General features: G+C 63.4%; 1 protein-coding gene across 1 annotated transcript in view; it reads right to left on the bottom strand.

Annotated features, from left to right (window-relative positions):
• MUC5B (mucin 5B, oligomeric mucus/gel-forming) overlaps window positions 1-12,199 on the bottom strand; it is a 33,130-nt gene extending 20,931 nt beyond the window's left edge. Inside the window, 23 exon segments of the mRNA XM_058690083.1 lie at window positions 75-194; window positions 842-980; window positions 1,325-1,476; window positions 1,567-1,667; window positions 1,762-1,817; window positions 2,197-2,452; window positions 2,698-2,824; window positions 3,800-3,894; window positions 4,230-4,394; window positions 4,811-4,948; window positions 5,352-5,421; window positions 5,594-5,704; window positions 6,047-6,185; window positions 6,284-6,401; window positions 6,549-6,674; window positions 7,078-7,279; window positions 8,063-8,169; window positions 8,418-8,508; window positions 8,595-8,709; window positions 8,836-9,097; window positions 9,368-9,418; window positions 9,890-9,940; window positions 12,084-12,199. Coding sequence (XP_058546066.1) covers window positions 75-194; window positions 842-980; window positions 1,325-1,476; window positions 1,567-1,667; window positions 1,762-1,817; window positions 2,197-2,452; window positions 2,698-2,824; window positions 3,800-3,894; window positions 4,230-4,394; window positions 4,811-4,948; window positions 5,352-5,421; window positions 5,594-5,704; window positions 6,047-6,185; window positions 6,284-6,401; window positions 6,549-6,674; window positions 7,078-7,279; window positions 8,063-8,169; window positions 8,418-8,508; window positions 8,595-8,709; window positions 8,836-9,097; window positions 9,368-9,418; window positions 9,890-9,940; window positions 12,084-12,153 — 2,862 coding nt within the window. The 5' untranslated portion in view covers window positions 12,154-12,199.
• Window positions 12,200-27,397: the final 15,198 nt, after the last annotated feature.

Raw genomic sequence — 27,397 nt, forward strand, 5'->3', positions numbered from 1 at the left:
GTCATTTGTTCAGGTTGCCCCAGGACCGTCAGCTGGAGGGCAGAGGGAGGGAGAAGGTTCCTGGGTGCTCTCACCTCCAGGAAGAGCTTGATGGCCTTAGAGCAGGTGACACCCGTGGTCCCACAGGGGACATTTTCGGTGATGACGCGGAAAGTCCCATTTGTGGTGCCGGTGCCATTGCCCCCACAGTAGTCCTGGGACAGGGAGGGGTCAGGCTGCGGGAGCAGGCCGGGCGAGGGGGCGGGGCGAAGAGGGCGGGGGACGGGGACGAAGAGGACGGGGCGATGGGCCGGGATGAGGCGGCGGGGGTGGGGCGAGGTTGACGGGGCGAGAGGCGGGGACGGGGACGAGGAGGGTGTGGGGGCGTAGGAGGGCGGGAGCAGGGGTGGGGCGGGGATCAGGAGGGCGGGGCGGGGGGGCGGGCACGAAGAGGACGAGAGGGGGCGTGGCCGGGACGAGGGGGGCGGGGTGAGGGGCGAGGAGGGAGGGGCGAGGATGAGGAGGGCGGGACGAGGACGAGGAGGGTGGGACGAGGACGGTGGGCGTGGCCAGGACGAAGAGGGCGGTGCGAGGGGCGAGGGGAACGAGGCGAGGGCGAGGGGGGCGGGGCGAGGATGAGGAGGGTGAGGTGAGGGGCGAGGAGGGTGGGACGAGGAGGGCGGGGCGAGGGCGAGGAGGGCGGGACGAGGAGGGCGGGGCGAGGACGAGAGGGGGCGTGGCCGGGATGAGGAAGGGGGGCGAGGGCGAGAGGGGCGAGGGCGAGGAGGGTGGGACGAGGAGGACGAGTGGGGGCGGGGCTAGGAGGCCGGGTAGGCGGGGGCAGAGAGGGGACCAGGCGTACCTGAGCCAGCGTGTACTCGCAACTTCCTTCAAAGCTGTAGCGCTCGCCATCGAAGGTGATGAAGTGGCCGTCCCCGTAGGCCACGCAGGTGCCCAGGCAGGCCTTGCTGCTGCATTCCCACCTGCGGCTCCTGCACGTGCTGCGAGGCGAGGACAGGCGACGGCCAGGTCACGGGGGCCGCCCCGCCCCACTCTCCGGAGGGGTTAAGTGACGCGGCGAGCTCAGGCAGTCGCCTCCTGCCACCTGCCTGCCTGCGGCACTCCTGTCTCTCGGCTTCTGAAGCCCTTGGCGCCTGGAGTGCGGCGGGGCCGGAGCCCCTGGCGTCGGCTCTGACCGGCCGGCCACGGCTAGGCCTGGCCCCTGGGGCACCTTCCAAGGACGAAGGGCACACCCCAGGGCTTTCCCGGGGGCGGGGGGCGGGGGGGCGGGGGCAATGTCAGGCCTCGGCCCTGCCCCGCCCCCTGCGGAGTAGCCCCGACCTACCAGGTGTTACAGTCGACCCTGATGGTCTCCCCGGGCTTGTAGGCGGCCTCGTTGTGCAGACAAGGACAGTCCTCCTCCGCCACGCAGCCTCCGCTCCCGTCAGACACCAGCCCCGGGGGGCAGACGCAGCCGGACACGCAGTGAGTGCTGAACTGTGGACCGGCACAGGTCAGTGCCGGTCACCCGCTGTGCCCGGGGACGCCCTCGGGCAGCGCCCTCGCCGTGCCCTCCCGGCCACTCACACAGTCCACGTCCAGCGTGTGGCAGCTCCTGAGACACTCGGCCCCGGGCGCGCCGGCGGAGACGTTGCGGCAGTCCAGGTACACCATGGGGGCCGCGCACCCTGCGGAGGAGGCGGGGCTGGGCTGGGAGGGGCCCCTCTCCCCACCCGGGGCCCGCGGAAGCCCCTCCCTCGGGGCGCTGCCCAGAGGCCGTACCTGAGCTCCTGTGCTCCGCTGCTCCCAGGCAACTCAGCTTCCCACCCACGCACGAGCTGTGAGAGACAGACGACCCTCTCTGGACCCCCTGCCCACCCACCACCCCACAGACCTCACCCAGATCTCTGCCCGGCTGGGGGCACCCCTCCCCCGGCGCGGAGAGAAAACCGTCCTGTGCAGTGCACCCGGCCTCCCTGGGCCCTGGACCCTCAGAACCCTCTGGAGGCCAAGGGAGGGCTACCTCTTTACAGCAGGACTAAGGGGTGTGGGGGGAGGGGCAAACTTCCCTCCCCAGGGAGCACCTTTGTGTTTCAAAATCCTCTGGGAGACACCCAGACATCTTTGCGTGTGAAACAGGGTGACGAGACCCTCGCTCTCCTGGGATGGGGCACAGTGATGTGGGGGGGGGGGGCATGGGCCCAGCTGGCCCCTTACCACACCACGCTGTCGTCGTGCACCACCTCCCCCGGGGCCACTGCAGAGCCACGGAAGTAGCAGGGACAGGCCTCAGCGGACACGCAGGCACCCGAGTCATCCAGGAAGGTGCCCGAGGGGCAGATGCAGCCGTCCACAGGCACGAAGGTGATGCCGCAGGTGACGTCGACCTGGCTCAGAGCGCGGCAGGTGGGCTGGCAGCCGGCCACCACATAGCTGTAGTTCTGGGACTTGGGGCAGCTGCTCACATACTTGGCTGGGGGCAGGGGCAGCGCTCAAGTCAGTGGCTGGATGGCCCCCTCCAAACCGGTGTTTAAGCAGCCCAAGACTCAGTTTCCCCTCTGACACCCAGGGATCGTGGGACCACAAGGTCCTTGGTTGGCCCGACCGAGGAAGCCAGAAGCTCTGGCTGAGAACATGTGGGTGGGGGGTGGCTGCCCCCAGGATCCCCAGCCCCCCTGCCCCCACCTGGTGCAGCCAGAGTGGCTCAGGGACACTCACTGCACACGCCGTCCCTCCAGCCTCTGAGCAGCACCCCCTTGGCGGCACAGGCGTGCACGTAGGAGGACAGGGCCGCACACAGACAGTCCTCGCTCTTCTGACAGTTGCACGTGTCGAACATGCAGTGCTGGGGACGGGGCCATTGGGGACCGTCAGGAACCCCAGCCCACCAAGGCCCCTCCTCTTCCCATGGATTCTTCCTGGGACCCCTGCCTGGACTGGGAGGTCCACCCCAAGGAGGCCCCTCGGCACAGATGGGCGGAGAGCGGCCCCCAGGAGGGGCACACCGCACGCTAAGCGACTGCAGAGGCCCGGTCAGGGGGCAGCAAGAAGGCGTGAGACCAGGCTATGGTCAGGGACAGGAGGGAGCGCCACAGGACAGGGCCAGGGTCGGCCGCATCCCACGTACGTCACGGGTTGTGCTGCGTGTGGGGGACACAGGTGGGGTGAAGAGGGTGCCATCCCCAGAATGGGCAGAGGTGGGCCTGGGCTTTCCACCTGGAGATGCTCCTGATGGTGCATTTTAGGGCTTTGAGCTTCTGGGAAAGTGGCCCATGAGCCAAGTGTTGTGAAGGATACGTGGAAACCCTAACCCACGGGGCCTGAGAAAATGAGCTTATTGCAAACAGGGTCTTTGCAGATGTTATTCAGACGAGGTCATGGGGATGGTTCCCGATCCAGCATGACTGGTGTCCTTAAAGAGGAAATTTGGACACAGACACAGGGGAGGGGCCAAGGCCATGTGACCAGGGAGGCAGAGGTTGGGGTGACATGGCCACAAGCCCAGGGACACCTGGAGCCCCGAGAAGCTGGGAGAGGCAGGAAGGACCTTCTCTGTAGCCTTAGGAGGGAGCATGGCCCTGCACACAGCTTGATTTGGGGCTTCTGGCTTCTAGGACCGGAACAGAATCAATATTTCTAGTTTTTAGTGAGCTGGTCCGTGGCCACAAACACCCCGACAGTGATGGTGCGAAAAGCCCCGGGCAGCCCCGGGTAGGACTGACCGACCAGCCCACTGTGCTGTGAGTGGTCCTCGAGATAGGAGACCACCAAGGGGAGGCTAAGGGGTAGGGGGCAGCTCCAGGTGGGGCAGGGGTCTCACCGAGTGGAAGGGTGCAGGGTTGAGGACAGAGTGACAGGGCGAGAAGGCTCCGGCAGGGTCGGTCAGCAGGGAGCACCAGTGCTGGGCGTAGTTCTCTGGGACAAGGGTGCAGGGGGAGGCTGGCTGGCTGGCACCCACACACCTCCTCCCCCTCACCCGCCCCCTCAGGCTGCCTGCGCTCCTGCACACAGGCCCTGGGGGGCCCCACGGCCCCCAGAGAGCTGAGCTGGGATTTGGGGCTTGCCCACCGTGCTGAGGGGGCAGGAAGGTGCTCCTCCTCGAGACAGGCTCTGAGCACTCTGGCCTGCCCGATTCCACCCCAGGCCATGCACACCCGGACACCAGGGGTCCCCCAGGGCCTGGTGAGATGGGAGGTCTTGGCTCCCAGCCCAGCCCTCGTAAACGGAGGGCCCCCGGGGGGTGGGAGTACCGTTCTCCACGCTGAGGGAGCAGGGGTCCTCGAAGCTGTTCTTGACGTTGGGGCAGGCAGCCTGGGTCTTCCAGGTGTTGGCGAAGGCGGCGGCCGTGCCCTCCACCACGCCGCTGAGGGTCCGGAAGTCATCAGCCTGGTTCTGGTTGAAGTTCCCGCACAGGCCTGGGGGCCGGGGCCCAGGGATGGGGCATTAGCAGGGCGTCCAGCCTGGCCATCCGGGGGGGCTTGCTCCCTGGCTCCTGCTCTCCTCTAGGAACCGCCACACGGTGGACCAGCCCCGAACCCCCATCCCAGGGGTGGTTCCAGAGCCATCCGTAGGTGCGCCCCGATGGGGATCAGCCGCTGTGCAAAGCCTGACCTCGTAAGGGCAACACGGCTTGCTCTCCATCCCCCCAAGTGCCCTCCCTAGGGCCACACATCACATTCGGGGTGCCCTCGGCCGGTGCAGGAGTCTCCACTGTGCCCTGGGAGCAGCCGCCTCCCAACTCTCACCTCCTGCCAGACTCTTCCCGTCCTGCCCGCGGCCTGGAGCTGAGTCCGGGCACCAGCCCCCTCCCAGCCCGTCGGCGGAGCCTCACCGCACATCTGTCCGCGATAGGAGGGGTCCAGCCTGAGGAACACCTGCATGAGGGGCACCAGCCGAACCTGCAGCTGCAGCCCGAGGCCCGTGTGCACCAGGACGAAGAAGGACGTAGGCCTGAAGATGGTGATGTTGGCTGCCGGGGGGTGGGGACCGAGTCAGAGTCTGCGTGGGGGCCAGGCCTGGCCAGATGGAGCCCCCTTGCTCCTGGGACAGCCAGGAAGCAGGGAGGGTCCCCTAGGGATGGACTGGGAGGATCCAGGCGTCTGGTGGGCCCGCGCCACCGCTCCGGGACCCAGGAGTGGGCGGAGCTCCTCTGCAGGTGGGATTGGCAGTGACCACTCGTGACCCCCGAGAGGCTGCGCCCCAAGTGTGTTCGGCCCCGGTCCCCACGGTAGCCGAGGGGGGAGCACTGACATCCCACGTGCAGATGAGAAACCAACCATGGGATATTCTGGAACTGCCCCGGGCCACAGAGAACCAGCCTTGGGAGCAGACCACCTGGCTGCAGTGCGGCCCGGCTGTCCCAGACCGCGTACCTGCTGACACGGGCAGCCGCGTGTGCACAGAGTTCAGGAATACCCCGCCGCTGGCCTGGATCTGGATGATCTGGTGAGAGGAAGCGGCCAGGTCAGCTGGGGGAGGAGCCTGCCCGGCCGGGGAGCACTCCCCAGGGGCCAGCCCGGCAGAGCCAGAGCCGGGAGGGGACCCCTGGCCCCTAACATCAGACCAAGACCTCCACCCTGTCCCCACCCCCTTTCCCAGCAGGACCCTCACCCACCGTGTCCCCGCCATTCATGCTGAGCGTCACCATTTTGAGGCAGTTCTCGTTGTCCGTCAGGCCACATTTCCGCAGCTCGGCCAGCACAGTGAAGCCGTTGTCTGCACATTTCTGACAGGGCAAGGCCCACCAGGGTGCTGGGGGTCGGCCACTCCCGAGCGCGGGCAGGGAGGGGGCTGCGTGTTCGTGTGTGGTGCCCCTGTTCCCAGGACCGTACGTGTGGGGTGGAGGCTGGCCCCTGTGGCCACCTCCAGGCAGGCAGCTCGTCTCGGGGCCTGGGAGCCCCTCGGCCCCGCGAATGTGAGCCTAGGGGCTTCCCTTTGGGGATGGGACCCCAGGAGGGGACCGGGGGTGGGCTTCACCTACTCTGATGGCCATCACTGGACCCTTCCCAGGGGCCGGGAGGCCTGAGAGTCCCAGGACAGGCCCAGCAGGTGGGGACTGGGATCGTACCTTGGACAGGACGTAGCTGCAGTCCCCATGCACATCGTAGAGTCTCTCATCGTAGGTGGAGATGTGGGACCCGCCCTGGACGGAGCAGGTGCCAGGACACGGAAGGTTCTGGCATTGCCACAGCCCCCCAGAGCAGGTGCTGGGAAGGGAGGCCATGAACAGAGGAAGCGTGGTGTGGGGGAGGTAGATCCCCTCCCATGCACCCCCACCAAGGGCAGGGGCAGCCAGGAGGCGTACCAGGAGCTGCAGCTGGTGGTGAAGGAGGCCCCCGGGGCATAGGTGTGGCCGCCGTGGGTGCATGGACACTGTTCTAGGGGCAGGCAGCCCGTGTGGGTGACGTCATCCAGCACCGTGCCTGCGGACAGCGGGGGCAGGGGGTTGTGAGCGGGCTGGGTCGGGTGTTGGCAACACAGTGACTGGAGGCAGCCGGCGGTGGGGGGGGGGGGGGTTGGGGGCAGAGGGCCTGGCTGGGGGACAGTCCTTGAGGGCCAGGAGGACCTGCCTGGGGGGCAGAAGCAGCCATCCACACAGTGGTCCTCGCAGAGCTGGGAGCGCTCCGGGTTGGAGCAGGTGTCCGCGCAGGGCGAGCCGCATTCCCGCTGCTGTGTGTTGAGGGGGCAGGTCCAGGCTGTGGGGGGAGGCAGCGCTTGGGCCCCGGAAAGCCACCTGGGCACGGGGCAGGCGGCTGCTCCCAACCTTTCCCATGTCGTCAAGGGCCCCCCGAGGTCACAGCTGAGCCGGGGAGCCCCTCGTCTCGGGAGGCTGGGCCTCCCTGCTCCTAGCTCCCACTGTCTTCTGGGTGAGGCGGCCCTCCTGTGCCCACCCGGGCTGTACCAAGGCCGGGTCCTCCCTCTGGGCCCCCCACACTCCCTTCTGTCCCCCTGCCCACCCTCTCGCTGTAGGACCCCCAAATGACTCCACTTGCCCTGGGTCCCCAGCCAGATGCCAGATGTCCTGTCCCTCGCCCCCTCCCCACCGGGACCCAGTGTGGGCGTGGGGCCTGGTGCTGGCCCCGGCCAGGGGGCACTCACGGCAGAGGTCAGGGCCCCTCCAGTTCTGGGGCTGTCCCCCTGCATGGGCACACTGGCGGGAGTACTCGGCGAAGGTGGCACACGGGCAGTCCGGGCAGCGGCACAGATCCTGGGTGCAGGCGGCCACGTACACGGCAGGGTCCACCAGCGTGTTGCACTCCGAGAAGGCCGGGCCCAACAGGGTGCGGTGGCAGATGCCCTCCTGGGGAGCACAGGGGTGTGGCACCCTCCACCCTCGGTGCTTGTGGGGGGTCCAGGCCAGGGGGTCCTTCCCCCCCTTGAGGTCCCTTTCATCTCTCCATCTGTCCGTCCACCCACCCGTCCTTCTCTTTAACCACAGTGAACTTGCTGGGTGCAGGGCTCGGCTTGGCTCTGGGAGTGACCCGGGACCTTGGACTCCACCCACCCACTCAGGGCTCCAGGCCACATCTGCCCATGGTGTGAGCACCCAGGAAAGGTGCGATGCCAAGAGAAGTGGGAAACGAGGGCACCTGTGTGCCCACTGATGAACCCCTTTTCTTTCCCCAGCACCCCTGCCCCTGCCCCTGCCCCTGCCCCCCAGCCGGCTGGGCCTGGGCTCCACATCCTGACTTGAGGCTCTGAGGGAGATTCTGTTGGTTTGGGCCTCCTGGAGCTTCCAGGCCCCTTCTACCCGTGGAGGCCTCCCCGCTCCCGCGTGGGGCTTCTTCAGCTGGGCTCCTAAGTGCCCACCACGGACCACCTATGTGTGGACACGTATTCGCATACACGGATGGGCACACGTGTAGCCCACGGCCCACACACGTAGAACATTCGTTTGGTAGGTGGAAGCTCAGATGGTGTCTCCGAGGTGGAAGCCGTGTCCCGTGCCACCCCAGGGCTTGGAGACCCTCCACCCGGATGCCTCAGGGCCCAGCCCAGGAAGCCTGAGATGACCATCCTGGCTGCCGCCACACCCTGGGAGAGCAGGGGCTGGGGCCAGGCCGGGCCCCAGAGAGGCGCTCACCCTATCCGTGCAGTTGTTGGCGGGGGAAGGCAGGGGGTCCTGGCATTGCTCTGTGGGCCCGTCCAGCTTCTGGAGATTTCCAAACTGGAGAGGGGTCAGCCTGGTGTCTGTGGAGAGATGCTGGGGTCAGGGTGCTGAAGGACCGTGGGGCCAGTGCAGGGGATGGCTGCCTGGGGACCTCTGCCCGTGCCCAGGGCACCTGAAACCTCTCTGGGGCGTCACTGGCTTAAGTATTGCCCCCGCCCCGATTTGCTCTCCACCCAGAGCCTGGGTAAGGCCACCCCAAGGCTGCCCCCTCCAGGCCTCCTCAGGACAAGCCAGCCCTCAGCTTCCTGCTGCCCCAGGGGGCACTCACTATGGGCATAGAACTCGTTGACGGCCCGGAGTCCGTTGAAGTCCCCACACAGACCACACGTCTGGTTGGCGTACTTGGGGTCCAGCTCCAGCTGGGGGCAGAAGAGAGGCAGCTCCAGCCTCTGGGAGGCTGTCCCCAGTTGGGGGGGGGGGGGCGGGCAAGTGGGGGCGTCCTCACCAGGGTGGCTTCCTCTCTGTTCCACAGGAAGGTTAGCACCAGCCGGACTTCAACCTTGATGTAGACACTGCTCTCCTCTACCAGGACGCCAGCGCGGCTGTAGGGCAGCTCCTCCCTGGGGTGGAAATTTCTGGTCCTCCCAGGGCCAGGGTGCGCAGCAGGGTGCGGCGCCCCCCCAGCAGCCCTGAGCCCAGAACCCGCCCCAGAGGCCCGGCCCTTCCCCAGCCCGGACCAGGCTCACCGCTGCCCGTTGATGAGGATCGAGCCGTTGGAGGCCTCCAGCACCAGCCCCTGGGTCTTGAGGATGATGTGGGTGATGGTAGGCCTGGAGCCGGCCAGGCCGCGGCGGACCTGGACGTTGAAGTCCTCGTAGGCGGCCCCGCAGTGCATGGAGAGGACGTAGTTGCACAGGCCCGGGAAGCGGAAGACGTCCCCGTCGAAGGTCTTATAGTGGAAGTCGCCCCAGGTGCTGCACACCCGCCCGTTGTGCGCGGCGTTCAGGGCTGTGGGGAGAGCGTGGTGAGGCCCCGGCAGGTGCCACAGGCCTCGCCCAGCCACCCACGGGTAGCCTTTTCTGGGTTGGGGACGGGGAGCTCGGAGGGCAGCCAGGAGGGCTGAGAGCCCTGCCCCAGCATCCAGGGTCGGCCCCCACAACTGTCCGCAGGGAGTGCTCCCAGCCAGGCCCAAGGCCATCCAACTGCCCATACCACCCCAGCGTCAGCCCCCAGAGGGGCAAGCCCCCGCCCCATCAGCAGTGGGCAGCATCCACTCACAGCTCATGGTGGGGAAGACGGTGATGGGCGGGATGATGGTCATGCTCCGAGCTGCAGAGTGAGGGCTGGGTTACACTAGAAATGTGACCAGGCAGGGAATGGCCGGGGACACTCCTTCCTGGGACCTCTATCCTCCTCACAGGCCGGCCTGGGGCAGCAGCCACCCTGACTCAGCCCAGGGAGCCCCAGGACTAGGGCTGTCCCCTCCCGGACCCTCCCATCCACCCAGGACACACTGCTGGCCTGGGCTTCACTGTGTGTGTGTGTATGTATGTGTGTGTGTGAGTTTGCACATGTGTCCAATTACATGACCTTGTGTGCACGTGTGTGAGCATTTTGGCCTCTCTGCTCTGTGCCTTAGCTTTCTTTGGCCCGTCCCCTCTGCGATCCCGTCTTGTGGGCAGGTGGCTCCTGTAGAAAGGGGTCTGTCCCCCCTCCCCTGTCCAGATCCCCGGCCCACCCCAAGCCCAGCCCCTTCTGTTTGCTCGGGAGGCCTCAGTGCCCAGAACCCAGGCCGCATACCGACGTCCACCCTCTGACTGTTCACAGCAGGCTCCGTGCTGCCCTGGGTCTCTGCAGGGAAAGGGGACGGGAGTCAGTGAGAAGCTGGACATTTGCCATCCCTTCCTGGGCAGGCTTCAGGGTGGTGGCCACGTGACAGGGTCTAGCCTCCCCACCAGTCTACGTGGTAGCTGTCGTGGCCTCCGCAGGGATGGGGGGGTCCCACGGGGAGCTGCGTCTGGTGGCCTTGCCCTGACTCCTGCTCTCCCCATCTATGAATGCAGAGTGCTGCCTCATCTGGCCGTGACCCGGCAGCTGCTGGCTCAGGGCAGGAGAATGGAATCAGGAAAAGGCGTTGGCCCGTTGACCCTGGCCACCCTAGAAGAGGGTTCGGCCCCATCCCAGGAGTCCCCTGGAGAAGGACAAAGACCAGTTTTGTTGGGGAGAAGGACACACGCAGTCAGGGAGGCTTCTGGGCGTGACTTAGCAGAAACCCAAGACCAGAGTGAGATTCGAGCTAGAACCATCCATCATGGTGGGGGCGGGCCTGGAGGCCTGGGTCCCGGGATGGCTGCCCGGGTGGCCTGTGTGCCCACCGCCTGCAAGCAGGGCTTCCTCCGTCGGCCCGACCATGGCTACGCCCAGGTGCTCGCCCCCAGCGGCCCGGCCCCCACAGCCCCTCGCTGCCTTGGGGAGCAGCGGGGAGCCCTCCCTGGCCCCTCTGCCGGGCTCAGGCTGGGGCACCCCTCCGCACGGGCCCTGTACTGCTTCCTTCCGTCTGCCGGGGGTCTGCACACTCGGCCTAACACTGAGACTTGTCGGGGAGTGGGTGTCGGGCCCCCGGCGTCCCCGTGTCCCTGGTGGGGCCGGCTCGGCAAGGGGTCCGGTGAGGCCACCGCCACAGCTTCCTGTTCGTCCTTCCCAGCGGGGACCTCGGACGCACGCAAGCCACGGGCACTGGCGGGGCAACGAGCTTTCCTTCGGAAGGCCCCTCCCGCAGCCGCTGCCTCTGTCCACCCCTGCCCCACGGGCCGCACCCCACAGTCAGAAACCGGGGGTTTTCCCGCAGGTGCAGCGAACCCTGCACCCCCATCCCCATCCTGGGCCGGTTTCTACGAGAAGTGGCTCCACTCAGGGCCGGTGGCCTCGCGAGACCCGGGCTCCGTTGCCCAGCCAGGAAAATGCCCGCTGCCAACTGCCCCCCCTCCCCGCAACACCGTGGTCGACAGCGCACCCTCTGAGTGAGCCCCCTCGTCTCAGTCCTCTTTTGCCTGCCCCTAATGGGATCGGCCCCCCAGAGAGGAGCGGGTGGAGGCTGAGGCAGCTCGCTGGGGAGGCCCAGTGTCCGGGCACCTGGTCTGAGGCCAGCGCGGCCCAGAGGAGCCCGGAGGAGCCGGCTGAGTAGGGGCCCCGGCTGTGCAAACCAGCAGACAGGCACCCGAAGAGCACAGCAGGCTGGGGTACGTGGCCGCCCAGCGGGAGCTGCTGCGGGGAAGTCCCCACCTCCCAGCCCTGCTGGGAGGCGGCTTGCGGCAGGGGCTCTGGGAGACCAGCACTCCCCCCCGCCCCACCACAGATGGAGAGAGCTCAGGCCGGTGTCCACCTGCCCGGACCCCCGAGCCCGGCTGGGGCCCAGGGAGGAGGCCTTGCGGGAGCAGAGCTCAGGGCCGGGGCCGCGGTGGCCGGGGCTCCAGGCCAGCCCTGCCGGGCGTCACCCAGGCAGCCCCTGAGGCCGTATCTTTCATATTGACAGAAAGTATTAGGGCTGCGGGTGCTTCCCCCTGATGCTGAGAGCCCGGGCCTACGGCAGAGGAGAGGCAGAGGAGAGGCGGGCTGGCGGGCTGGGAAGAGCCTCGCGGCAGGTGAGGTGCGAAGTGTCTGACGTGGGTCTGCGGGCACATCACCTATCAGCTGTTCCAACCCTGATTTGAGGAGGGATTTTGGAGCCGCTCCAGGAACTACCCTGACGGCTGTCGCCCTCACAGGGACCTGAGAGGTGCCAGCCTTGGGCCCCTCACCGGGCCCGCACCCCCAGACCCTCTTGGTGGTTTGCCCAGGGGACCCAGCTTCTCCTGGGTGCAGACTGAGAGCCTGGGGGCCCCACTGAGGACACATGGGGCAGGGGCCGCCCTGCCCATTTCAGGCAGGAGAAACCCCGGGCGGTGGCCTGCGGAGGCCTCTCTGCGGCAGAGAGGGAGCCGGTCTTCGGTCTTACCTGTCTTCTGCACCAAGAGCAGGGCCACAAGGGCCCAGGCCAGCGCCAGGCACCCGCTCGGGGCACCCATCCTGGGGGCTGGCACAGTGGCGGGCCGGTGGCAGAGAGGCAGTGGGCCCCGGTGCTCGCTCCCTGGGGGCCCCGGGGTTTATATAGCAAGAAGTCTTGGCCCCAAGCCCAGCTCCTGGGCAACGCAGGGCTCCGTCCTTTCCCCCGAGCCGGCCACGTGTGTTTGCTCTTGGGGAGGGGCCGAGGCAGGAAAGAGGCCTGGAGGAGGAAGGATTTGTGGCTGTGGGCCCCAGATTCACAGGACCCCTGCCCCCCCCCCCAATCCCACCCCACGGCTTCTGAGAATCGGAGAGGGGCCGGCCACCTGGGCCTCCCTGGTCCTGCCTCACTCACGCAGTGGGGAGGAGGTCAGCATGCCCACACACTCAGTCCCCATGTTGAGCCCCCTGGCCCCAGAGCCTGGCTGAGGCTGAGAGGCGGGACTGAAGGGGACAAGGCCTCCGCCATCGGGCAGCCTGGGGCACTGGCCCGGGGCGCTGACCGCAGGTCCCTGAGGAGTGGGGAGCGACATGAGGCTGTCATCGCTGGGGGCCTGGGGCTCCTGCTCAGCTGGGCTGTGGTCAGCTGCACGTGGAGGGTGGGGTCCCTGGTCTGCACAGCTTGGGGGTGGGGGAGACTCCGTGCCCAGACACCTTGGCCATGCTCCCCAGTGCCCCCTGCACATCTCTGTCACCAAGTTCAGATTTAAGGAAAAACAGAGTGGACACCCAGGCTGGCTCTTGCCCAGCACCTGCCCTGGCATGTCTGACCCTCACCTCGCTCCTGAGGCTGGCTCGGTGACCTGAGGCGGGGTGGCACAAAGGAAGCTATTGTTCCCCAGGTCCCCGACCCACCAGGACCCTCCCCTGAGGGCAGGCTGCGCCCCGGCCGATGCGCGCACACGCACACGTGCCCCTGGAGGGCCCCCAGCAGGGCTGATGGGACACCAGGGGCTGGTGTCTCAACCCCAGTACTGCCCTGACTGGGAGCCACGAAGGCCCCGCTCCCCAGCTGGTGCGGCTGGGCTGCGGGGGGGAGGGGGGGGGCGGGTCACACGATAACCTCTCCCCTGGTCGGTGAACGGCTCAGCCTGGCACGCAGTCCCCTCTGACTCACACTCCAGGCGTCTTACTCTGGGCATCCTCACCCCAAGCCTGAGCGCGTCTGAGTGCCTTGCGGGGCGGCCCCCGGTGGGGAGCACAGGGCCCCTGCGGGTGGGGGCGGCTTCCCCATTGGTTTGGGTGGTGAGCAGCGAGGTGCACCCTGTGTCCTCTGCACCTGCTTTTTCGAGGTTAATTCATAGACGCAGAGCTGCCGGGGGCAGCGGGCAAGCTGTCTTCAAAGCTCTCAACCATGTGCCCGGCCGCCACCCCTCAGCACGGCTGAGCCCCGCTGCCCGGGCTGTGCATGTCTGCAGGCTCGCCTCGGAGGTCCCGGGATCTGCTTTTCATTTGGCTGCTGGCATCTCCAGAGCAGGGCGCACCCCCTGTACCTGCAGGGTGCAGTTTCCTGACATCAGAGCTCCTGCAGTCGGGCCTGGCATGGTGCCCGCTTGCGTGCACGGCCCTGCCAACCTCCGGGGCTCCCGCAGCCTGAACCCTCGTGGCCCGACCCCCTCTGCTGCCCCGAGTCCCCCTCTCAGTCCTTGCCCTGCTGGCACATCCTCAGCCCCCCACCCCCGACTCAGCTAGCACCCTGCAGCCTTCAGAGGGCCCCCGTGAGCCCCGTGTGGGGCGGTCCTCACCCCCCACACACGTGAGCAACCCGGGCCACCTTGGACTCGGGACCCGAATGTAAGTTATTTAGGGCCTCAGGTTTGTCGTCTCGGAAGGAGGGCTTCATGCAGGCACGGGCCTCACCCACTGTTCACAGCTGGCACACAGTAGGCACTCGGGAAGTGCACTGGACCAGCGAGGCGGAGACCTGGCTGCCGGCGTGGCCCGGATACCGCCCTGGTCCTTCCCCACGAGCACCGTCCTCTGGGCAGAGGCGGGTGGGGATTGAGACATCCCGGATGCAGTGCCTCGGAGCCCAGCCTGTTTGCTCAACCAGTTTACCTGTTCACACTTGAGAGAGCCGAGGACAGAAGACAAGGAAGGGGAGCGGGTTGCCGGGAAGGAGAGGCCTCCTGGGGCTCGGGAGGGCTCCCCCAGGGGCCACGCCAGGAGCCTGTCCATCCTCGGGCTCGCAGGGCCTCTCCTCGCCCACGGACCCCACGGGGCCGTGCGGAACCCAGAGGCCGACTGCCCCAGCCCGGCCCCGCAGCCTGGTGCACGTCCCTCGAGGGCTTGGTGGGCACACAGGGGTGTGTGAGCTCACCCCTCCCCAACCGCCCACAGTGCAGACCGAGGACGAGGGCCCCAGGACGCATCAAGCCTCAGGCATTTACTGAGTCTGGTGGTGTGCCCGGCTCCAGCCGGGGCACCAAGGAGGAGGGTCCAGGAGGATTAGGGCATGGCCCTGGGGAGTCACAGGCATGGCTGGTTCTAGGTCTGCTCAGAGCCCGCCCTGGATTGGCCTGGGAGTGGGGCCTTTTACACCTGCTGCCTCCTGGTCCCCAGACCTCTCTGTGTGGCCACAAAGGATGGGAACCGTGGGGGTCCCGGCAGCCCTGGTCTACACCCCATCGCTAAGGGGCCCAGTCCTGTGACTAACAGGCTAGAACCTGACAGCCCTAGGCTGGGTGATCCAGGTGGGGAGTGGGCCCAGGCCAGGAAGCACCCCAGGCCCCACACGTGGGTGACAAACCACTCTCTCCTGGGCCTTGGGATGGCTGGGCCTTGTCCCTGCTCCCAGTGCACTCAGGGTATTTCCAGCGAGACTCAGGGTGTCAGCCTGCTCCAGAAAGAGCAGGTGGAGGACGCGTTGGGCCACCACGGCCCCCCAGACCTCCAGCTTGTCCATCGACAGACATTACCAAGCACCCCGGCCCCGGGCTGGGCATTTGGGATACAGAGAGGTGGCCGTGACCGCCCAGCTGGTGACTGGTTGCTGGTCAGGAGGGCAAGTCACGGCGTTGGGGATGGGGGGTGGCTGTGGGGGGATGGGCATCCTGGTCCCTGGAGCCACCCCCACTGTGAGAAGGACCGTGCCCATTCCTCCCACCCTGCCTTGGGGGGGAGACTACGAGCCCTCAACCTCTCCTCTTGCTTTTTCCTGGTCTTCACAGAGATCGCTTTCCTTGCCCGTGTCCTCCCTCCCTCCCTCCCTCCCTCCCTCCCTCCCTCCTTCCCTCCTTCCTTCCTTTCTTCTAGCAAATTCTGAGCCCCAGGGTGGTACTGCCCTGGGCACTGGGGATTCCGCTGGGACAAAAAGAACAGCACACAGGACCATGTGGAGCAGTAATAGGGGCCTTGGAGGGGCCAAGAGAGAGTGACAGCTCTGTGTGGGGCGGGGCGCAGCCGTCCCCACCCCCCTCTCCATCACCTTTAGTCTTTCCTGTAAGAGACTCTGTCCTTCACGCACCTCCCACCCCACCCCACCGCCCGGCCCCTGGCGCCTGCTGTCTGCTCTCTGTCTTGGATGTGGCGATTCAGGGCCCAAGCGAGTGCAGTCTGCACCATTTATCCTTCTGGGTCTGGCTCGTTTGCCGGGCATCGTGTCTGCAAGGCTCCGCGTGCTAGCAGGTGTCAGAATCCCCTACCTTTTTAAAGCCCCGTAACATCCCACCGTTTGAATACGTCACGTTTTCTTACGCGGTCACCTGTGGATGGACGTGGGGCTACCTTCTGACTGCCGTGAACGCGGGTCGAGTCCTTGCTTCCAGCTCCTTTGGGGGAGAGCCTGGGAGCGGCCTTGCGAGTCACATCATCATTCTGTGTTTAACTCTGTAAGGAATCGCCAAACTACGTAATAACTACAGCCTTCCACTATCCCCACCAACAGTGCACAAGGAGGGCTCTCTCCTGGGGTGCAGACTGCCGACGAGGGGTCAGGGGGCTCCGTGGGGGCTCTCCCACGACGGCACGGCCCCCCTTCCTGCGGGCCCCACCCGCATGACCCAGCCACCTGCTGACACCGTCACCTCTTGGGGTTAGGACTTCAACACGTGGACTTGGGGAGCGCACGTGCAGACCGCAGGAAGCTTGAACAGGTTTTCGGTGGAGTTCTCAGAGTTTTCTATGTGTGCGATCATGTCATCTGTGACCAGGGACAGTTTGTCTTTTCCCCTTTCCATCCAGGCCCCTTGTGTTTCTCTTTCTTGCCTGGTAGCCCTGGCCAGAGCCTCCAGGGCTCTGCTGAGCGGGAGTGTTAAGGGCCGGCATCTCTGCCCCCGATCCGAGAGGCAAAGCTCTTGTCTTTCGCCACCGGGAAGGACGTGAGCCAGGCGCTTGCCGTTCGTCCCCTTTACCGTGACATAGTTGTCATCTAACCCTGCGCTGTTGAGCGTGTTTATTCTGAAAGGGTCTTGAATTCTGGCAAATTCTTTTTCTGCATCAATCGAGATGATCATGTGCCCCCCCCCATTCCATGAATGGGGGGACTGGCTGATTTGTGGAAGCCGGACTGTTCTTGCATCCAGGGAATAAACCCCACCTGGTCATAGTGTCTAACTCTCTAACACACGTCTCAGTTGCTTGGCTAGTGTTTTGTTGAGGATCGTTTGCAGCAGTATTCGTGACAGACGCCAGCCCGTGTTGTTTTCCTTCCTTTCTTCTTCTGTCTTTGTCTGGCGTTGGTGTCAGAACGATGGCCTCGCGGTGACGTCCGAGCTGTTCCCCCTCTGCAGTTTTCCAGAAGAGTCTGAGAAGTATTGGTGTTAGTTCTTCTGTAAGCACCTGGCGGCCTCCCCAGTGAGGCCTTCTTGTCCTGAGACTTTCTTGGCGGGGAGGGCCGCGATTACTGACGCACGCTCCCCGCTGACCACAGGTCCCCGTATTTTATGGGTCTGTTTTGTTAGATCGTGTGTTTCTAGGACTTTGTCCTTCTCTTCCAGTTTATCAAATGCGACCAAAATTGCTCATGGCATTCTTTACGATCGCATTTGTGTCTGTAAAATCAATAGTAACGCCCCTTCCACGTTGGGTTTTAGCCATTCGCGGCTTCCCGCTTGTTCTCCGTCCACCCAGCTCGCGGTCTGTCTGCTGGTCTTTTCAGACCGGACTTTTGGTTTCGCTGGTTTTCTCTGCTGCCTCTGCCTCATTTATCCCTGCTCGAACCGTTATTGCTGCCTTCCCTCCGCAAGCTCCCTCCTGTTTCTGGGGCCGTGAGGTATGCGCTCGGTAATGGACCTGAGGTCTTCCCCGTCCGGCGTCACACCTGGGCACGACCCCCTTGGCGCCCCCTCGCCGAGACTCACAGTCTGGCCTGCTGGGTTTCCGTGTTCATTGATCTCCCCGTGCCCCCTGATCTCTCCTTTCACCCGCTGATTGCTTGAGACCGTGTTAACTTGCACGTATTTGTGAACGTTCCACTTTTCTCCTATTACCGGTCTGTAGCTTAGCCCCTTTGTAGTCGGGAAAAAATAGCCCGCATGATTGTAATATTTTTGAATGTATTAAAACCTGTTTGGAGCATCAGGTACAGTTTAGGTGGGAGGACGTTCTGTGTGAACTGGGGGCACACGTATCTTCGGCCCTAGCGAGTGTCCGGTGTGGGGCAGGGGTAATGGGTTCATGGCGTGTGCCAGTTCCGTTTCCTTCTTAGCCCTCCGCCTGGCTCTTCTGCCGGAAGATATTTTTCTAAGCTTTCACACGTAACCTGTCTGTAACCTTAGCTCTAACGCAAGTGTCTTACAGACTGCGTGTAGTTGGGTTGTGGTTCTTATTTACTTTTATTTTTGTTTTGTTTCATTTGATTTTTAAGTAATCTCTACACCCAACGTGGGGCTTGAACTCAGGACCCCGAGATCAAGACTTGTGTGCTTTACCGACTGGCCCAGCCAAGTGCCCTTGGATTGTGTTTTTCTTTCTTTGTTTTTTTTTTTTAATTTATTTATTTGTTAATTTACATCCAAATTAGTTAGCATATAGTGCAACAAAGATTTCAGGAGTAGGTTCCTTAGTGCCCCTGACCCCTTTAGCCCATCCCCCCTCCCACAACCCCTCCCATAACCCTCAGTTTGTTCTCCATATTTATGAGTCTCTTCTATTTTGTCCCCTCCCTGTTTTTCTATTATTTTTGCTTCCCTTCACTTATGTTCATCGGTTTTGTCTCTTAAAGTCCTCATATGAGTGAAATCATATGATATTTGTCTTTCTCGGCCTAATTTCGTTTAGCATAATACCATCTAGTTCCATCCACATAGTTGCAAATGGCAAGATTTCATTCTTTCTGATGGCCGAGTGACACTCCATTGTCTACATATACCACATCTTTATCCATTCATCCGTCGATGGACATTTGGGCTCTTTCCATACTTTGGCTGTTGTTGATAGCACTGCTATAAACATGGGGGTGCATGTGTCCCTTCGAAGCAGCACACCTGTATCCCGTGGATAAATACCTAGTAGTGAAATTGCTGGGTCGTAGGGTAGTTCTATTCTTAGTTTTTTGAGGAGCCTCCATGCTGTTTTCCAGAGTGGCTGCACCAGCTTGCATTCCTAATTATTTAATTTTTTTAATGTTTATTTGTCTTTGAGAGAAAGGGAGAGAGACGGAGAGGGAGGGAGAGAGAGAGGCAGAGAGAGAGAGAGAGAAGGAGACACAGAATCGGAAGCAGGCTCCAGGCTCCGAGCTGTCGGCACAGAGCCCGACGCAAGGCTCGAACCCACAAACTGTGAGTTTGTGACCTGAGCCAAAGTCAGATGCTTCACCAACGGAGCCACCAGGTGCCCCTGACGGGGGTTTCATAAATCAACCCTGATTAAATCAACCTGTGCACATGTGCAGTGAGCACTGACAAGGACTGACTTTCCTCCACCGAGTTACTGTTCGCCTCCTGTGCGTCTTCTGGTTCTCTGTTCCCCCTGTGACTACCTTCTTTTGTGCTTCGTTGGTTTTCTGTAGTGATGGCTTTTGATTCCCTTCTCATTTCCTTTGGTGTCTATTCCATGGGCGTCTTTGTGCTGCTCGTGGGGCCACCCAACACCCCAGGCTTCCGTAGCCCACGTGGGCCTGCTGCCGACCGAGCTTCCGGTATGCACGCTCCTTGTGCTGCTGTGGTGACAAGTCACGGCTGCTACCGTGGACGCCCAGCAACACGGATTTGTGGTTTTCATGCACTTGTCTTTTAAATCCCGTACAAAATTAAAAGTGGAGGGGCAAACAGAAATTGTAGTAACATTGACTTCTATATTTGCCCACATGCTTAGCTGTACAGGAGACCTTCACTCCCTCGTACAGCTTCGATCTACTGTCTAGTGTCCCTCGTTGCAGCCCGAGGGGTGCCTTTCCGTACTCCTTGTAAAGCGGGTCTTGTAATAAGGCTCTCCCTCAGCTTCTGTTTCTCTGGAAATGTCTTAATCTCTCCCTCGTTTTCGAAGGACAGCAGCTCTCCCAGAGAGAATTCGTGGCTGGCTGCTGTTTCTTCCAGGACTTTCAAATTTACCATCCACTCCCTTCTGTCTCCTGAGATTTCTGGTGGGAAGTCAGCCGACAGTCTCTCGGTGGAGAGAACATGCACGTGCCAAGATGCTTCTGTCCGGCCCTTCCAGGGTCATCTCTCCATCTCTCAGCGGTCTGATTACCATGTGTGTTGGTGTCGATCTCTCGGAGTCGATCCTACTTGGAGACTGTCGCGCTTCTTGGAAGTTTTCGCTTTTATTCCTTCCAACATTTCTGCCCCTTTCTCTTCTCTCCTGGGTCACTCACCGTGCGTATGTCAGCCCAGTGCCCCTCCTGCACGCGCACTTCTCACTCTTTCCTTCTAGCAAATTCCTCACTTCAGTTGTTGTACGTTTCAGCTCCAGAATTCCTGTCTGGTTTCTTAATAACGGTTTTTATCTCTTTGTCGACATTCTCATTCTGGGCACGCATCGGTTTCCTGATTGCCTTTTGTTTCCCATCTGGGGTCCCCTTTGCCCTCTGAGCACACCTAACACAGCTGTTCCAAAGTCTTTGTCCAGTAAATCTTCCTCGGGGTTGATTTTGTTCCTTTTAATGGCCATGTCTTCTTTGTGAGCCTTGTGATTTTCATTGAAAACTGGGGACGTGACTGTTATGGTAGCTCTGGAAATTAGAACCTCTGTCTTCTCCAGTGTTTGCTGGGTTTTTTCTCTGCCTTTTCTTCTCCTCTCTTCTCTTTTCCTCCTTCCTTATTTCCCTGCTTCCTTTCATTGTTGTTGAAGGCTGTCCCATCCATTTGTTTTGAGACTTGTCCAAACATTTTTATAAAGACTGTTCCTTGCCTGGTGTGATCGCTGAAGTCTCTGCTCCTTTAGTTCGTGTTCAGCTCATGCTCTGGCAGAGTTTTCTCAACTATCTCGAGCTTCTGCAGTCTTACAGCCTGGCTCTGTGCTGGGACAGGTCTTCAGCACTCGGGCAGGCTTGCTCTGAGCCCGGGGGTCTCGCCTGAACAAGGATGTGGCTTTCCAAACTCCCATTTGCACATAGCTGCTTTCACGTCCTGATTTCCCGAAGAGCCCCACTTGAATCGGTGCAGGCTGAAGGTGGACCACTGCGTGTCTCCACCTGTGACCCCTTGCTCCAGGAATCTGTGGGTCTGTGGTCACCTAGAGGCTTACAAGAGCCGCGCCTACTGCTTTGGCCACCCAGGTCCCAAGTTAAGCAAAACGGAGATGAGCACCTTGTGTCAGCCCTTCAGGTACCCACCAGACAGGTTAGAACAGACGTACGCAATAATTTGCAGACAAGGCGTTCTCTGCTTCTTCTGGTTTTGGGGGAGGAATAATGGGAAACTGGGCTGCCAGGCCAAGGCCAAAACTGCCACTGCACTGGGGTGGAGGTGGGGCAAGGATGGGAAAAAATGCCCCAAAGATTTCCTATCATTTTGAAGACGGCCCTTTCTTGATGGGACACTAGCTTGGTTTCTGCACTCCTCTGACGGTCTCGAGCTGTGGCAAAGCTGGCTCACCTCGTCCTCGTTTGTGCCAGTGTGTCTGTAGGGAACAGAAGCTTACGGCTTCCCAGCCCCCTCTTTTCCTGATGGGTTTATATTTTTAAATAGATTCACACCACAAATAGAAGTTCATGAGCTTTTACTGATATAGATGAATCAAGGAAAGATAAACAAATGCGAAAGAAGAGGAAGGTCTCCCCGCATCAGAATGCCAACTAAGGAGAGCGGGAGGAATTAGAGAGGCGGGCTGGCACCCAGCTCTCTACGGGGCGCCCAGCTCCGCCCATCAGACCCTTCCCAGTTCCAGGGAACATGGGTGGCTTCCAGTGGAGAGACCTGGCCCACACATCCTGAGCCCAGTGATGCAGGTGGACACCCATCCCGGCGATGGTTCTGCCCGACGTTGGGTGCCTCCAGAAGCCATGACCCGAGGGCACAGCTTTACTGTTATTTTTCCATCCTAGGGGGAGGAAGCTGCACACGGACCCAGATTTGGGGGTGCCATCCAACATAACCAGCCTGCACTCCTCGAAAAGGCCTCGAAAAGGCCATGGTCAAGGAACACAGAGAAAGGCTGAGGACATGTGGTCCTGGATCGAATCCTGGAGAATGTGCGGCCATGATGACCATGACCGGCTCAGGACCACAGAGGGCCCTGGTTTAGAGGGTGCGGCGTGCCCCTGCTGGCTCTGCTGAGGGCGACCCCTGGCCTGTCTCTAGGACACACCCACCCACCTATGGAGGGGCAGAGGCCATGCTTCTCAAACCCATGTGGCTTAGAAAACACACGTGGATACAGACGGTGGGCAAGTGCACGCACACACGAGAGGAAACAGCAAAGCCGAGAGACTGAGGTGCAGACATCCGTGAATCTGGATAAAGGCAGACAGGAGCTCTTTCTGCTCTCTGTACAGCTTACCCATAAACTTGAAACCACATCAAAATAAAATGTTCTCCAGAAAGCTCCTTTCTGAGCAGCAGAGGGGAAGGGAAGCAGTGGGGGAGGAGGAAACGGGACAGGGGAGGGGCAGCCACTGCATCTCGAGGGCAGAGCCAGCCCAAGGAGGCGTCAGATGTGTGTGCACGGCCCTCTGTTCCGGGGGCCCTGCCTTGCGGCAGGTCCCGGGGCAGGTGCCTCCCCCTCCCCACCTTCCCTCTCCCTTCTCCTGGCCCGCAGCCCTGGATGGGAGAGAAGAAGCAGCAGGGAGATTCTGGAACCCGCTGAGGTGGGGGCGGGGGCAGGCTTGGCCCAGCGTGGCCCCAGCGCGGGCAGGGCAGGTGTGGACAGAAGAGAAGGTCAGAGGCAAGCCACGGAGCCTGGTTTGCTCAGGATTAACACAGCAGAAGGGGCCCCAGTGTCCCAGTGGAAGGCAGAGATTAGCAAGTGTCGACCAGCAAACAGACCCTCCCTTCCCTCCAGGAACCCCAGTGTTGACTCACAGCCACAAGATTGGCAGAGGGGCCCAGATGCAGCCCACACAGCCTGGGGCCATGTCCCCCGTGACGTGCGTGACGTGCAGAGAGAGGCGTCGGTCTGGGTGACCGGGGCGGCCGGGCATCCACACCCAGGCCCTCCCGCTGACCGGCCCCCCCCCTCCGCCCACCCCACCAGCAGCAGAGACCCAGCAGTGACGAGTAGCCAGGAGAGGCGACTGGGGGTGTGTCCAGCTTTGTCCTGGCTCAAGCCCCAGGACTGGAGAGGCTGGGTGGCAGAGCACAACCCCTCTCTGGGACCCATCCCTCTTAGAGGGTGCGGCTCCCAGAACGGTCCGGGAGCCCCCGGCTTCCCCCGGTTGCATTTTCCTGGGGAGGCCATCAGGGGTCGTTCCTGGGTGTCTTCTCGCTTGGGTTCCGTGTCCCCCCGCTGCATCCTGACGAACGGGACACAGCTGACTATCGGTAAGTAGGCACGCGGCAAACACACTAGGGGTGACCGTCCAGGCTGCTCCTGGGGACACGAGACTACATCCCAGTGCTTGGGCCATGAGACCACAGGCTGGAGTTAGAACTGCCCCCAGGTCGGTGGTCGGTGAACTTAACTCTGAACTGTGAACCTAGCTCCTGGCGGGGGCAGGGGTTGGTGGGGTGGGGAGGCAGGTGCACAGGAAGGCCCCCGGGGGCACGCACAGTAAGCCAGACCTGTGCGTTTCTGGGTGAGGGTCAGGGCCACGCCCCTGTGCCCAGGAAGGGCCCTCTGGAGGAGGGGCCTCTGCTGTTCCCAGGGCTGCAGTGCCCCCACTTGTGTCCACATCCGCACGTCACGCCGGGACTGTGCGGGCGTGTGATGTGCGCCCACCGGCAGACAAATGAGCCGTGCGCCTGCCTCTCCAGGATCCGAGCTTCGAAACCAGCCCAGCTGTTGCTGGAGAGACTCCATTTCCCCGATGCCCGGAGCGGAGAGGCGTGGACACCGCCAGGGACAGCCGTCTGTGATGACCCTGGGCCGGCAGGCGGAGTCCTGGCGAGAGCTCGGCTGGCTCCACGAGCCAGGCGCGTTCCCACCACGCGGGTGAGGTGTCGGGAATGTGACTGCACCCGCCGTGGGCCGGGGCCCCTGCCAGCACTGCTCTCCGCAGGGCCTGGGTTCTTGCTGGTTTCCACGAAACACCGGCTGGCCCTCTCGTGGCCCCGTGGAGGCTTGGGAGCCCCAGCTGAGGACAGAGCAAGGCTGCCGGACGAGAGCAATCTTGTCCAGCCTGGAGCTACAGACCCCTCCCTGGAGATGAGACTAGATGAGGCTGGGGCTGCCCCCTGGGACCCACGGCCAGTGGCTGTGGGGGTGGAGCGCCCGGGGGGGGGGGCAGAAGCCCCCTCACCCCTGAGCTTTACCTGGGACCCTCAAAACCAAGCCTAGGGGATGCGAGGTCGGGGCTACTACCCAGGGACAGACTCCAGACACCCGGGCTGCCCCAGGGTACCTCACCTGCTGTCACTGGATAGGCCAGGCGACCTGGGTGCTCAAGAGGGACAAGGTAGCCCTGAGCTCGTGGGGGCACAGATTGAGCGGGGCCAGGGGCACTGCCTTCCCTGAGCCCCACAGGGGGCCACCCAGACTGTTTGCCTGGGCTGTTGTCCTCCTGGGGCCGCGTCAGCGTGCACCTGTCCTGGGCACCCTTCCCGGAACCCTCCCGCCAGCCCCTGAGCTGGGCACTGGGCAGGCAGGGGTCCTGGGCCCCTGGGCTGATCACAATCTCATTAGCCGCCCCACCCCCACCCCCGCCATCAGAAACGTGCCTAATGGTTTGGGCGGGTCTTGCTTTCACCCCTGCTCGGCTCCCGGCTCCCGAACCTCCCCTCCGTCAGGAATGTGTTTTCGTCTAGGACCAGGCGCGCAGGCTTTATAACGGTAACGCCGACAATTTATTTTTATTCTATTCTGTAAAGAAATAAGAACCTGGGTGTGACACTGGTGGATTTTACGACCTGTGAGAAAGCCACCACTACAGAGGTTGTGGACACAGCCAACACCTTCTCCAGGCCCTGCCCACCTCGGTCACCCTCTCCCCGTGGACAGAAATCCGTACTTTATGTCGCCAACACCCTCGGTCATCAGGCACGGCTGGTATTTTAAATCTGGTCAAAGGACTCTCTCCCGCGACCAGGTCCTGTTTCTGGAGGACACCCAGGAGGCCCACCTCCCCTCCCCTCCCCTCCCTTCCCCCATCCCCTCTCCTCTGGTCATCTCTCCTCCTCTCCCCACCTTTCCCTCCCCCTTCCCATCCTCCCTTCCTCTCCTGTCCCTTTCCCTCTCCCCTTTCCCATCCCCTCCCCTCCCCACCTTCCACTCCACACCCCCCCTCCCCCGTCTTTTCTGTCTACATTCACTCCTTTGATGTCCCAACTCCCCAGTGGGAGGGCTGCCCCCTCTTTCCCAGCCCAGCAAGGGCTGCTTCCTGCCCTGTCCCGGCCCCCCCCCCCCCCCCCGCACACCCGCCTGTCCACCCTGACATCCTCACAGGGCAGCTAATGGTCAAGGGCAGCGTGGGGGAGGGGGGGTGGGGGCTGCTGAGCTCCCGCCTCCCAGCCCCTCCCTCAGGTGCCCTCCTTCCCCCTGTGCATTGGCTGACCTGTCGCCTTTACCTCTGACCCCGCCTCACTCCCCTCTGGTCTCCTCCTTCTTCCAGCGGCAGCGGGGGTCTGAAGGACAAGGCTGAGCCGGACCGCTTCTGTCCACGCCCCCAGGGCCCCCTCACTCAGAGCTGAGGCCCGGTCCTCGCTGACCCCGACGCCCACCTCGGCCACCTGTCCGCCTGTCCTGGCCCCCCTCAGCCACGCCTGCAGCTGCACAGACTGGGACCCCCACCCACAGACGCCACAGTCTCCCACCTCAGCCGCTCAAGTCGCCCTTTCTGCCTTATTCCCCTGTGTCTCTGTTCCGAGTCATGCGTGTGCCTGCCCACCTGTGCCCGGTCCCGCCAGGCCGCTGAGCGGGCAGGTGCCCCTCCGGCGCACGGGGGCTGCTGTGCTACGCCCGCCAGCGTGCACCCCGGCTCCCACGTCGCTGCACCCTTTGTCGTGTGGACCCGGACGTCGGAGCAGCCCTGACACAGCACGTCTGCCACGCGCCTCCCCAGACCACACCGAGGCAGCTCCGCCTGGGCCACGTGGGTCAGACGACTCACAGACACGCGCCTGGGCAGTGCCCTCGCCTCCTCTCCTTCGTGGGGTCCTGTTCCGTGCCCCGCGTGTCCCCCTCTGGAACGGTCATTCTCGGCGCCCTGCTGACATTCCCAGCGGTGTCCGGGGTCGTGAGTCCCTCTGCCGAGCCGGGGTGCAGTGGTCCTGGTGGCTTCTGGCCATTCCGTTGTAGGTGGGCGTGTCGTCTGCAGCCTCTGGTCCACAGGCCGTGTCACTGTGTCACTGTGTCACTGGGCGGAGGCGTGCCCAGGTCCGGTACGGGTGTCCCCCGACACCTCGCCCACCCAGAAGGGCGCACCCCAAAGGCAGCCCTGTGTCTCCAGCGTCCGGTGGAGCTGTGCCCCGGGGATCCGGCCTCAGACCCAGCAGCCTTCTCCAACGGGTCAGGGCCGGTTGGGGGAGGCGGGAGTCTGCCAGATTCCAGTGTCCCTGGACAGTGTGGGGATGCTGAGAGGACAGGTCAGGAGACGACTGTGACCTGGCCCGCCTGCCACGGCCATAAGCTCCCCAGCATCCTGCGTCCCTCTCGTTCCCTGGGAGCGAGAACACCTGGGAACACCTGCCCTCTGGGAACAGAGGGGAACACCTGGCCCCTCTCTGGGAACACCTGGCCTCCCCGTCTCTGGGCAGAAGCTCGCCCCCAGTCTGTGCTCTCCAAGTGTGGGCGTGCAGCACCCCTTCCCTGTCAGAGCCACGAACCCTTCGCTCAGCCCCCAAGGGCTCCCCAAGGCCAGACTCCCACGGAGGCCGCAGGAGGTGAGGTCTCGAGGGGCCCGGGGCAGCCCTGACCCACTGGGGCCTCTTCTGGCCACATACCTCCGCCCCAGAGGTGACAGCCCATCCCCCACACCCTCCTGGAGCCCAAGGGTGGCGGCCCCAAGCCACGGCCTGGAGGAGCCTCCCCCGTGGGAAGAGCCTCGTGGTGGCCTTGGTGACCACACCCAGCTTGTAGCTCCTTCCAGAAATAACTTGGCGTAATCCGGGCAGGGGCCGCTGGGCTGCCCCCTGTCAGGTTCCTTCCTGCTGTCCAGCTGCAGTTCCAGGCAGGGGGCCCTGCTCTCTCCAGGGGGTGGGGGATTAGTCACCTCACCCGCAGGAAGAGGTGGCGCGCCCTGACACCTGATCCCCTCGGGGGGGTCAGCGGCGCCGAGTCGGGTGCCGCCCACAGCTGCGGGGTCAGCCGGTCAGCGGAGCGGCTCCCAGCGCCGAACGTGCTGCCCCAGGAGGGCCGCCTCGGGGCCTGCAGCCCGTCCCCTGCCCCTGCGTGGCCGGCGCCATCCCGCGGGGCCAAGGGAGCCCCCACGCCAGCAGCCGGTCACCGATAGGAGGGGTCGAACTCTGAGGTCAGCTCCGCGTGCCGTGTGGCCGCCGCGGCAGCGGGGTCGGGCAGGGCTGGGACCCAGCAGGGCTCCGGGCCCTTGGGTGCTCTACCCTCCACTCACAGGGGAGAGGGCGAGCCTGTGCCGGTGGGTGCACTCCATAAACTGTAAAGGGCGGTCCCACCCCACCTGGGACTGGCCTGGCCAGGTCTTTGGACCAAGGGCCGGCCCTGTCCATACCCCCGGGTGCTGCTGTGGAGCTGGTGCGTCTCTGCACGGGGTGGGGGGTGGGGGGGGGGAAGGGGCCCGTCTGAGGAAGAGGGGGCGGGGCTTTAGGAACATGGAGGTTC

The sequence above is a fragment of the Neofelis nebulosa genome, chromosome 10, assembly GCF_028018385.1.
Source record: "Neofelis nebulosa isolate mNeoNeb1 chromosome 10, mNeoNeb1.pri, whole genome shotgun sequence".
NCBI lineage: Eukaryota > Metazoa > Chordata > Mammalia > Carnivora > Felidae > Neofelis > Neofelis nebulosa.